The sequence below is a fragment of the Ictidomys tridecemlineatus genome, chromosome X (assembly GCF_052094955.1).
Source record: "Ictidomys tridecemlineatus isolate mIctTri1 chromosome X, mIctTri1.hap1, whole genome shotgun sequence".
In the NCBI taxonomy this organism is placed as follows: domain Eukaryota; kingdom Metazoa; phylum Chordata; class Mammalia; order Rodentia; family Sciuridae; genus Ictidomys; species Ictidomys tridecemlineatus.
The window spans coordinates 41,857,737-41,870,218 of record NC_135493.1 but is presented as its reverse complement, the minus strand read 5'-3'; the positions used below and the strand labels follow the sequence as shown (position 1 = coordinate 41,870,218).

The 12,482-nt window shown below is 37.0% G+C and overlaps 1 protein-coding gene across 1 annotated transcript; it reads right to left on the bottom strand.

Annotated features, from left to right (window-relative positions):
* Window positions 1-6,364: 6,364 nt before the first annotated feature.
* Window positions 6,365-11,884, bottom strand: Serpina7 (serpin family A member 7). The gene is made up of 5 exons (XM_005323392.5): window positions 11,824-11,884; window positions 9,273-9,920; window positions 8,003-8,276; window positions 7,146-7,293; window positions 6,365-6,637 (listed from the first exon to the last, which is right to left on the bottom strand). The coding sequence occupies exons 1-5, from the start codon at window positions 11,873-11,875 to the stop codon at window positions 6,437-6,439; spliced, it is 1,323 nt and encodes a 440-aa protein (XP_005323449.2). The 5' UTR covers window positions 11,876-11,884; the 3' UTR covers window positions 6,365-6,436.
* Between the last annotated feature and the right edge of the window lie 598 nt (window positions 11,885-12,482).

Genomic DNA, 12,482 nt, shown 5'->3' with positions numbered 1-12,482 from the left:
TTAAGGAAGTTGGGGCCTAAACCCATATGATGGAGATTTGGGCCTACTTTTTCTTTTTTAGACACATGGTCTCTGGTTTTATTCCTAAGTCCTTGAGCCATTTTAAGTTGAGTTTTGTGCATGGTTAGAGATAAGGGTTGCATATAGATTTCCAGTTTTTCCAGCACCACTTGCTGAAGAGGATCTCTTTTCTCCAATGAATGTTTTTGGCACCTTTGTCTAATATAAGATAATTGTAATTATGTGGGTTAGTCTCTGTGTCCTCTATTCTGTACCATTGGTCTTCCAGTCTGTTTTGGTGCCAATACCATGCTGCTTTTGTTACTATTGCTCTGTAGCATAGTATAAGGTCTGGTTTAGGGATGCCACCTGCTTCACTCTTCCTGCTAAGGATTGCTTTAGCTATTCTGGGTCTCTTATTTTTCCAGATGAATTTCATGACTGCTTTTTCTATTTCTATGAGGAATGTAATTGATATTTTGATTAGAATTGCATTAAATCTATGTAGTGCTTTTGGTAGTATGGTCATTTTTACAATATTAATTCTGCCTATCCAAGAGCAAGGTAGATCTTTCCATCTTCTAAGGTCTTTTTTGACTTCTTTCTTTAGGATTCTGTAATTTTCATTATATAGCTGTTTTACCTCTTTGATTAACTTGATTCCCAAGTATTTTATTTTATTTTTTAAGACTATTGTAAATGAGGTAGTATTCCTTATTTCACTTTCTGAGGATTTGTCACTGATATACAGAAATGCCTTGATTTATGGGTGTTGATTTTATATCCTGCTACTTTGCTGAATTCATTAACTAGTTCTAGAAGTTTTCTGGTGGAAATTTTAGGGTCTACTAGGTATAGAATCATATCAGCAAATAGTACCAATTTGAGTTTTTCTTTTCCTATGTGTATCCCTTTAATTTCTTTCATCTGTCTAATTGCTCTAGCCAGTGTTTCAAGAACTATGTTAAATAGAAGTGATGAAAGAAGGCATATCTGTCTTGTTCCAATTTTTAGAGGGAATGCCTTCAATTTTTCTCCATTTAGAATGATGTTGTCCTGGGGCTTAGCATAGATAGGCTTTTATGATGTTGACATATGTTTCTTTTATTTCTAATTTTCCTAGTGTTCTGAACATAATGGGGTGCTGTATCTTGTGAAATGCTTTTTCTGAGTCTATTGAGATGATCATATGATTCTTATCTTTAAGTCTACTGATGTGATGAATTACATTAATTGATTTTCATATGTTAAACCAACCTTGCATCTCTGGGATGAATCCCATTTGATCATGGTGCACAATCTTTTTGATATATTTTTTTGTATTCGATTTGCCAGGATTTTATTGAGAATTTTTGCATCTATGTTCATTAAAAATTTTGGTCTCAATTTTTCTTTTTTTGATGTGTCTTTGCCTGGTTTTGTAAACAAGGTGATATTGGCCTCTTATAATGAGTTTTGGAGTGCTCCTTCTTTTTGTATTTCCTGAAATAAATTGAAGATTATTGATATTAGTTCTTCTTTAAAGGTCTTGTACAACTTGGCTGTGTATCCATCTGGTCCTGGGCTTTTCTTGGTTGCTAGAATTTTGATGACATCTTCTATTTCATCACTTGAAATTGATCTGTTTAAATTGTGTATATCATTCTAATTCAATTTGAGCAAGTTACATGACTCTAGAAATTTGTCAATGCCTTTATTATTTTCTATTTCATTGGAGTACAAGTTTTCAAAATAATTTCTAATTATCTTCTGTATTTCTGTAGTATTTGTTGTGATATTCCCTTTTCATCATGTATGTTAGTAATTTGAGTTTTCTCTCTCCTTCTCTTCATTAGCATGGCCAAGGGTCTGTCAATTTTATTTATTTTATCAAAGAACCAACTTTTTGTTTTGTCAATTTTTTCAATTATTTCTTTTGTTTCAATTCCATTGATTTCATCTCTGGTTTTAATTATTTCCTATATTTTGCTGTTATTTGGTTTTGATTTGTTCTTTTTTCTAGGACTTTGAGATGTAATGTTAAGTTATTTATTTGTTGACTTTTTCTTCTTTTAAGGAATGAACTTTCCTCTATGAACTGCTTTCATAGTGTTCCAGAGATTTCAATATGGTCTATCTGTGTTTTCATTCATCTCTAAAATTTTTAAATCTTCTCCTTGATGTCTTCTGCAACCCATTATTCATTCAGTAGCATATTGTTTAGTCTTCAGGTGTTGGAGTGGATTTTATTTCTTATTTTATCATTGATTTCTAATTTCATTCTATTATGATCTTATAGAATGCAGGGTAGAATCTCTACTTTTTAATTTTTGCTAAGAGTTGCTTTATGGCATAGTATATGGTCTCTTTTAGAGAAGGATCCATGTGCTGCTGAGAAAAAAAAGTGTATGCACTTGTTGATGAATGAAATAGTCTATATATGTCTGTTAAGTCTAAGTTATTGATTGTATTATTGAGTTCTATAGTTTCTTTGCTCAGTTTTTGTTTGGAAGATCTAACCAGTGGTGAAAAAAGTGTGTTAAAGTCACCGAAAATTATTGTGTTGTCGTCTATTTGACTCTTTAACTTGAGAAGAGTTTATTTGATGAATGTAGATGCTTCATTGTTTGGGGCATATATATTTATATTTGTTAAGTCTTGTTGGTGTATGCTTCCCTTGAGCAGTATAAAGTGTCCTTCTTTATCCTTTTAATTTGAATTTAGCTTGAAGTCTACTTTATTTGATATGAGTATGGAAACCCCTACTTGCTTCTGCAGTCCATGTGAGTGGTATGATTTTTCCTAACCCTTCACCTTCAGTCTGTGAATGTCTTTTCCTATGAGATGAGTCTCTTGGAGGCAGCATATTGTTAGATCTTTTTTTTATCCAACCTGCTAGTCTATGTCTTTTGACTGGTGAGTTTAGGCCATTAATATTCAAGGTTATTATTGAGACATGATTTGTATCCCAGGCATTTTTGTTTATTTTTGATATTTAATGTGACTTGGTTTTGCCTCTGATTAGATTTTCCTTTAGTGTAATACCTCCCTCTGGTGATTTTCCTCATTGTTCTTCATTTTGTCTTCTTGGAATATTTTGCTGAGGATGTTCTGTAGTGTTGGCTTTCTAGTTGTAAATTCTTTTAACTTTTAATTATCATGGAAGGTTTTTATATCATCATCAATCTAAAGCTTCTTGGTTGACATCCATTTTCTTTCAGAGCTTGGTATATGTTGTTCCATGATCTCTTGGCTTTGAGGTTGTAGGTTGAAAAATCTGCTGAGATACGATTTGGTCTCCCCCTATATGTGATCTGACTCATCTCTCTTGCAGCCTTTAAGATTCTATTCTTATTCTGTATGTTTGGCATTTTCATTATAATGTGCCTTGGTGTAGTTCTGCTGTAATTTTGTACATTGGGCATCCTGTAAGGCTCTTGTATTGGTTTTCCAATCGTTCTTTATGCTTGGTGAATTTTCTGGTATTATCTTAATGAACAGAATGTGCATTCCTTTGGTTTGAAACTCTGTGCCTTCCTCTATCCCAATAACTCTTATATTTGGTCCTTTGATGCTATCCCATAATTTTTGGATGTTCTATTCATGGTTTCTTACTATCTTCACTGTGTGTTCAACTTTATTTTCCAGATTGTATACTTTTTCTTCATTATCTGACATTCTTTTCCCTAAGTTATCTCATCTGTTGGTTATGCTTTCTATTGATTTTTTAATTTGATTTATTGTAGCCTTCATTTTTAAGGATTTCTGACTTTTTTTCAGAGTCTCTGTCTCCATCTTAAAGTAATCTTCTGCTACCTGTATTTGCTCTTTTATCTCTTTGTTGCAGTTATCAATTTTTGCCTGTATTTATTCATTTAGGCCATTCTCTAATTCACAGATAATTTTAAATATGAACCTTCTGAACTCCTTCTCTGACATTTCATCAACTTCGCTGTTCATGGGTTCTATTATTATAGTATCCTGGTGTGTTTGGGGCACTTTCCTCCCTTGATTTTTCATGTTGTCTATGTGTCTTCCTTTCTTTCAGTGTGGATCTGAGATATTACAGTTTATTCCTTATATTCTTGTAGTACTCCTGCAGATTATCTGTACCTCACCTTGATGTTGGGCTTCCAGACCCTGTTAGTATCCGTCAATGTATGCTACTGCATCTAAAGTTGGTGGCAGCAATAGCTGAGGTAATTTGAGATAATAGTTATGGTGCCTCAAAATGGAAGCAATGTCTTACAGAGATGGGGCTGAAAGTGTGGGCCTCATACTCCCTTTGGGATGCCTGCTCTAAGATGCAGCTGTTTCTAGGCCCTGTCTGTTGTCAAAAAGTTAGGGGTTACTGCATGGGTAAGGCTATGGCAATGACTGCAATGTCCCAAGATGGATGTGGGTTAGGCTTAGGGTCCCAGGTGGGGGTATGGGGGGGGAACTCAGACATACCCTGGAACTGGGTCCTGCGCAAGTTGGTGTGGACAGATCTCAGTCAGACCTGGGCTCCCAATTAGTCTGCTAGTCAGAAGAGGCAGTCCTGTGCTGGAGGTTGGGGTCTGGCTAGTGCTGCTGGTCGAAGAATGGACCCAGGCCTACTGTGAGCCTGGGTCCTGTGTGGGCTGGTATAGATGGATCTGGGATGGACCTGGACTCCCTCGGTAGTCTTCTGGTCAGAAGAGGCAGTCCTGTGCTGGAAGCTGGGCTCTGGTGGGTGTCTGCTCTGGTGGGTGTCTGCCCCACTGGTGGAGGAGGGTACCCAGGCCTACCTTCTGATCCACTTTGTGTCATTAGTTGTATTATCTCCTGTTTTATTTCTGATTTTGAGTCTTCTATTTTTTAGAATACCTACAGGTTTGCCATCTTTTCAAACACCAATTTTAATTTATTTATTTTCTATTTTTATATTGTGTTTTATTTCTGCTCTAACATTATTTTTTCTCTTACACTAACTTTAGGCACAACTTTTTTATTAGTTACTTGAGATATAAAGTTAGGGTTCTTTTCAGATCTTTCTTCCACTTAATGTATTTATCACTATGTATTTTAATGTCAGCATTTTTGCTGCATCTCATACTTTTTGGTATACAGTGATGACATAAATATTATTAGTATTTCCATTTATAGATTGGAAAAATAAGGTACAGGATTTAGCTACCTTGCTCAAGATTACAAAATAGTGTAAGTAGCAGAAGTAGGATTGTAATGTAACTTCATTGAAACCAGACTCCATTTCAATAGTTAACTTTCTGTACTAGGAATCACTATCCATTTCTAGGCTTCCAATTTCATATCCATAAAACCAAAGTGTGAACTATATCAGAAATGAGAAAACCTACAAGAAAGTGTGTCTAATAAGAAAAAAAATTTGAAACCCATATATTTACAAAATGTGTATGTATACAAATATGCACATTTTTGTAAACATATATTTATTTTAATCTGGAATTACAACATCTGCAATAGCACTTATGCATTTGTTGCTATTTCCCTATTGCTGAAAGATTTTTACCTTGGGACTAGAATTAACTATGGAATTAATCCTCACTGTGCTATTTGTGTATGCCAAATCCTAATACAGGAATTTGAATACATATTATCTGAAATTAAATCTACTTTGGATAGTGAGGTGAGTTGGTATGCATGGGCAGAAAAACTCTGAGGATTCAAAAACTATAAAACTTCATTGAAGATAGAGACCAAAAGAGAGTAACGAGGAGATTTCTACTTGATGGAGTGTGACAGGAGTGCAATATTTGAAAAAGAGTCTGTCTGATTAGAACACTGAGAATGAGTGGCTATAAGATATAATATGAGTGAATGACTCCTTCTCCATTGGCAGCTTAAAACTTAGCAAGATGAGAACATTTGGGGGAAGGTAAGGTTGTTCAGGGGAATTTATTTGTCTCTTGTTCCATGCTTACTAGGTCACAAAGCAGTAAGCTCTGTTTCTCAGTACTATAGTGGGAAAAAATTCATTCAACCTACCAATGTCAGTTCTGACAAGAACACAGAGAAGCATTCTTAAAGGGTAGAAGGAAGGAAGTTGAGAAATTTACATATAAGCCACTACCGGGCATTTTTATATCCATTGATCTTATTGGAATACTGGAATATGAGGACCTGACCTGCATTTCAACTATTTCAATGGCAAAGGCATTGGTCATTCCAGTCAAATTTTCTGGGGCTAAATAATTGGGGGGGAGGGATTCTGAAGAATATATTAACATAGAACCTTCTTCTGTTACAAATAAATCAGCCATTGACTTTCTGAATCTTTAGTCACAGGATTAATCTTTCACAGGCAGGTGTACCAGGTCCAATATTCACCCCTTTGTAAAAGAAGGCAAGTTCAAGCCCACATCAATCACATCACATCAGGATATTATATTTATTTATTTATTTACCATTATATTTATTTATTTGCCATTATAATATGAACATGCAATTGCCCAAATCATACTTCTGTTGGGTCCACAACTTTCCCTAGAAACAGAACGCTTCTAGTGCTTTTCTCCAAAATCATCAGCAGAAAGGTCCTATTAAATTGGATAATAGGGTGAAGAGTTATTTCATGCTGATCTAAGAATCCAACTTCAGGGACCTCTACATCTTCAGTCCCCTCTTCACCAAGGTGCAGCACAGCCTTATGGGCAGCCTGTGGTGAGGAGAACAAACATTATTGGTCCCCTGAAATTATAACAACAGTCTTTGGAAAGGTTTGGAGGTAGTGGGAAAAAAGGATATTTGGGACCACCCATTTTCTATATTATGTTGATGCTGCTTGAATATAAAGGCTACTTGGCTAAGTGCAGTTAAAGAATCTCTGGCATTTTAGGGCTAGTTGTTAGGTCTATTCTCCATGGCCTTCTGCCTCCAAGAGTCACCTGTTAAGCACCTGACCCATCCTCAGAACTGTATCTCACCAGAGTCACTTCTGATTCTTAAGGTTTTCCATTAATGTCATTTTAGGTAAGAGATGGAAGGAGCTATTGGAGTGACTTATTTGTTGTAATGGGAATAAATCTGATGTAATTGTGGCCTAGAAGGAGTCACACCCATAGATAACAGATTCTTTTCAGTGATACAATGAAAGGGGTGAATTAATTGACTCTCAATGGCTCTTCCAACTCATAAATTCAAGGACTCTTAATCTACCAACTTACATAGGAAAGTTTCAAACCGTTGTCCTCTGTGAGTCCAAGAAAATCAGCATTTTCAGCAAAGACATCCTTGAGGCCCATTTTCATAAGCATGGTTCCAAGATCGTATGTGGCAGAAATGGAAAACTTTGGAACAAACAAGTCAATCCACCTGTGGGGATTGAAGAAGGAGAGATACTGCAATCACTACACCAATTGCGATTCTCTCCTTCTTTATATCTCTCATGATGATATTTTAATAGACTCTGATCTTCCCTTAAATATTGATAACCACTGCTATGTAGATGAATACATGATATAAAAACCACATAAGTTATGTGGAAGGAATGCATTCTGTTTAGCCAATGTTGGGCTATAACTTTGGGCTGCAACTCCTCTATTATAAAAAGGAAACATCTTGGTGGTGTTGGCCAAGGTTAAGGAGCCAGTGGCACAAAGGTCAAAGGATACCATCTAGGAATATAACAGTTTACCATCTTGTACTCCCAGCCCAGAATCATGCCCAACCAACTCAACTTTGAAATCCTACTCATCCCCAAAGCTCTAGTTGGTGTTGAGGAGGTCAACAATTTATTAGCTGGTTGACTTTGGAGACTTCATCTTATCTTTCTAGGCCTTTCTTTCTAATTTGAAAGATGTCAATAATACTACCTCCTTGCAGGTTTGACAAAGTGCTTAGGTCAAATGAAGTGATAAAGTGTCCATCAACGGGCCTGGCACATGGTTTGATTTGGCATACTCTAATGATAATCACATAACTGGTTCAGGGTCATTCTCCAGCTTCTGGGTTTCTGTTGAACTTTGTCTTACCTGCACCATTATGCCCACCTTTTACCCCTCATATTCTCTATATCATTTACCCCTTCTGCAGTAAGCGGTTCCATTTTTTCAGTATTTTTGATGACATGGTTGCTTCTACCTGCTCCATCTGTCCCTCTTTTGGAAAAACAAAGAGTGCAAGTGCATTCTTGCTGTAGTCCATTTGCAGTACTGTGCAGTTCAATTCCATATCTACCAGGTGATAGTATTGTTCTGTCTGGTGCATCATGGGTACTTGCACTGTGGTGGTCTTGTCCACTAAGAAACTGGAGCTCTCTTCTGTCTTAGATGGATGAAAAGGATTTGCCCACTGGGCTTAAAATACAGAGAAAAGAGAGGTGTTTCTTTTAAACCAGTATTAATACCAATGAGAATGCTTCCATTTGCCATCTCATCTAGAATTAAGACTACCAAGAGGTAGGTACCAACTGTCAGCCAGTTTTACAATGAGCAGCTTAGGATCAGAGAAACAAAGTCACTTGACATGGTCACCCAGCTAGCAAATGGCATTGTTTGTGTTCAAAACCAATATACTTAAACAGAGCCCACCAGAGCGACAATTTTCTCTTCCATAAAAGGTATAAGGACATCCAACATACAGGGTGAAATGAGACAAAAAATCCATTCTGCTACTTTAACCACCTATATGTGTGTGGTTTATGGCCAATAATTTTTCACTTCTCCACCAACCTGGCTGACATATACTATAGAATTATATGAAATTATTTGGCACAATGATTTCTTGTTGTTACATGGAACAGCTTTACAGTTAGAAAGCCTTGGTTGGGAACACCAGCTTTGAAACTTATTAACTGTATGAACTTGGATTAGATGAAAATGAGGATTGGATAAGACAATATATGTAAATCATATGTAGCATAGTGTTTGGTACATAAGGAGTACATGATACATGATAAAAGTATTTATGTAATTTGTACAAATATGCATAACAAGTGCGGGTCACAGTAGAGTTTACATATAAATCTTTTTACTTGCCAAGAACAGGCTTGTCCAACTTCACCAAATATTTTGAAAACCACAAATTTTTAGCCAAATATGAGCAGGATGTTCATACCATTGTCACCCACCTCTCTGAAAGGGCGCTCTCCCTAGAAATTTCCTGGGCTCATTCACAGAGCTGTGTGTCCTTCCTGGATGATCCAATACTATGCACAGCTATGTCCAGTGGAGCAGATCATTGTGGTGTGAGGGACACCTACTGATGCCAGTAATAAGAGACCATGAGCTCCCCCCAGCGCTCCACCAAAGTATCTGAACAGTAGACTTGAAATTGACATACTAGAGCCTTACCTTTAAAATAAATATAATTCACCAGGACCATGATGGTGTTCTGCTTGAGGTCTTGGATTAGGTTCACAATTTTCCCTTTGGTTTGCTTCTGCACATGACAGTTTATCTCCTGTTGGGCTGCAGAAACATTGGAGAAGTCAGTAGAAAAGACTTCAGTCTCATAGAGGGTCTTGACATCATCCAAGAACTTTACCAGTGGTTTCAGATGCTTCCCAATGAAGAGGGCATTTCCCATCTGCAATTCCAGTTCCTTCTTTGGAAAATTCAGTGAACAAATCAGGTGTTGGAATCCCTGCTGTATCTCTGCCACTGGAGTGTCTGTGATGTTGTACCCTAAGACCTCCAGGATCTGAGTTTGGGTACTGGAGCCAGCTGCAAAGGAAAGCATGGCCAAAGCTGCAGCAATGCTCACAGGGGAAAAGAAGATGTTCCGTTCTGGGATCTCCACAGTGAGCCTCCGGTACAGGTTGAATGCAAAGTCAGCATTGATGGATGACATCTTATAGAGAGTGGCATTTTGTTTGGGCAAATGGCAGGTAGTTACTTTGCCTTCAGAGCTGTTAGGTGGTGTACAATGGATTGTAGCATGAAGCCCAAGTACCAACAGAATCAGATAGAAGAACAATGACATTCTGGAAGGAAGATAATCTATAAAAGATGAATTGAGAGAACCATTGGGGAAGCTTAGCTGGATTAAACACTCTCTGATCCAGAGACATAAAAATCATCCATCTTGATCAATAAAACAATAGCAAATATTTGATGGTGTGTTCACCAAGGAATGGGTGGTTATTTCTCTCCTCTATAAAGCTTATGACAGGGGCTGGGGATGGGGCTCAGTGGTGGAACACTTGCCTAGCATATGTGGGGCACTGGGTTTGATACTTAGCACCACATAAAAATAAACAAATAAAATAGAGAGGCATTCTGCCCCTCTATAAATACAATTTTTAAAAAAAGCTTATGACAGGAGCTAGGGTTGTGGCTCAGCAGTAGAGCGCTCACCTAGCACTGCGAGGCACTGGGTTTAATACTCAGCCCATATAAAAATTAATTAATTAATTAATTAAAGGTATTATGTCCAACTACAACTAAAACATCTTTTTAAAATAAAGCTTACTACATATCTATTTGGGGCAGTTACTAGGAGAAATGTGTTGTTAGGGCCACAAAAATAATGCCATGTATTCTCATTAAGTGTAAGAACAACATATGAAAATACTGTGAGTATATTAAGTTGATTGAAATCAAATTACTTTTTGTTTAAACTAGAGTAGCCTTATGGAGAGGGAAGAATTCCTAGGTAGAACTAGCACTCCTTCTGCTTATGTTATTATAGTTTAGTATTTTGAATTGTGTTGGTGTGTTTAATTTAGTATATTCTTAAGCTAACATCTGTGAAATGAGATGATAGAACACCTATAATTTCCATAGCTAAGAGAAAAATATAAGAGGAATTTATATGGCATGTGATTAGTTAGAATAAAACAGTAGTGATTTATGGAGCCATGTACAAAGTCATGAGCAAAAATTTGTGCATTTATTAAATACATGGAAGCCACAGTAGTATTTTCAAACAACAAGAAAATAAAAGTACAGCTTTCTGTGTTTTAGATCTCTTTTACCATCAGATTCATCTAAAGAGTCATTTATAATTTTAAGACCTATTTACACTATTATTCTCACATGCATGTTATTTTGTAATTATTAGAGGGGGATCAGAATGCTGTAGCATATGCTTCTCTGAACCTGGAAGAGTACAAGGAAACTGCACAAGGGAATCAGTTGTGGACTAACCAATGACAATGGATAAGTGGCTAAAATAAAGAGATCTCTGGAGTCAAGACAGGGCTCCTTTCTCAAACTTTCCTCTTCTTCCTGAATGATTTCATACTAGGAACTTAAATGTTACCTCACAAACCACTTTCTCTCTAGTCCACATTGTTCTCCTGAATTCTTAAACATCTACCCAGCTGCATACTGGACACATCCTCCAGGATGATCTACTCATGCTCTGGTCTCAAATGGGAAAATTCAAAGTTTCAAAATATAAACATATCATTTCCCTAACCTTCGAGCGCATTCCTTCATCTTTAATCCATCACAGTCTAGTTCATCACTCTTTGTGGAGAACTCCATGCCTGAAACCTGGGATTCATCCTGAGAGTTTCCTTCATTCTCATTCCTCACTTCTAATGAATCATGATGCCCTATGAACACTGCCTGAATATGTCTCACAACTTTTGCTTTCTGTCCATTCCTCTGTTTCCATTGCCTCAGTTCATGGCCAGAACCACTGTGTCAACTCCTATCAGACCACACTGTCTGCTATTTCCTCCACCCCTTCCTCCTTAAACTACTCTAACCAATCTCAATATTGTCACAAGAGTCCTCTTTCTGTAAAAGACCAAGGCTGATTAGAAGGTCAATTATCAGATGACCATACTTAGACCTTGGCCTCTGGACCTAGGAACTTGGAGCTCACAGTTATTTGGGACTCTGGCTTCTGATAGAGATGTTTAAAGTTCCCAAAGAGAAAATAAGTACTTACAGCACATTCTCAAGAAGTCACTTGCACCTCTCTGAAAGAAATACCTTTCCATCTTTATAACATGCCCTCTATTGCAAAACTAGAACATTCTTAGTTATAAATTAACCCTGACATGAACCATGGGATGATATTTTCAAAACTGATTTACAAAACCAAGGCCAAAAGGAAAAAAGCAAAAATGATAAGATTTGAACTTTGAGTGATTGCTTTGGCTGCTAGATCCTTCATCTAAATCAAAAGAGAAAGAGGGTTGTCAGAGCCAGTGTAGTCCATATTTGTGCTAGGAAAAAGTGTCTTTTCAGCAGACAGAATGACATCCATGAGTAAAAGGGCCAAAAGTCACAGGAAAAAGACAGTTCTTGCCATCAAGGCCAAATAGTGCTAGGATTTGGAGAGAAAGGTACACATAGGCAGAGGCTGGGTAAACCTCTCTAATGGGTGCTGTAGAAATGATTTCTTCATTTGTGGAGGAAGTGATATCAAAGGTAACCTCTAACATATCATGGGTTTGGGTTTGGAATGTCCCCCAAAAGCTCATCTATTAAATACTTGGTCTCCCATGCAGCAATGTTTTGAGGTGAGTCTTTGGGGAAAAGTTTGGAATATGAGAGCTCTAAATTCATCAGTGGATCAATCTATTTGGTGGATAAATAATTTAA

Coding starts and splice junctions, on each gene's coding strand:
- Serpina7 (XM_005323392.5), bottom strand. CDS start 11,875: ATGGAAAGGTATTTCTTTCAGAGAGGTGCAAGTGACTTCTTGAGAATG. Junction 7,294..8,002: donor AACCGCTTACTGCAGAAGGG/GTAAATGATATA, acceptor CAATCCCCACAG/GTGGATTGACTTGTTTGTTC. Junction 6,638..7,145: donor ACGGTTTGAAACTTTCCTAT/GTAAGTTGGTAG, acceptor TCCTCACCACAG/GCTGCCCATAAGGCTGTGCT.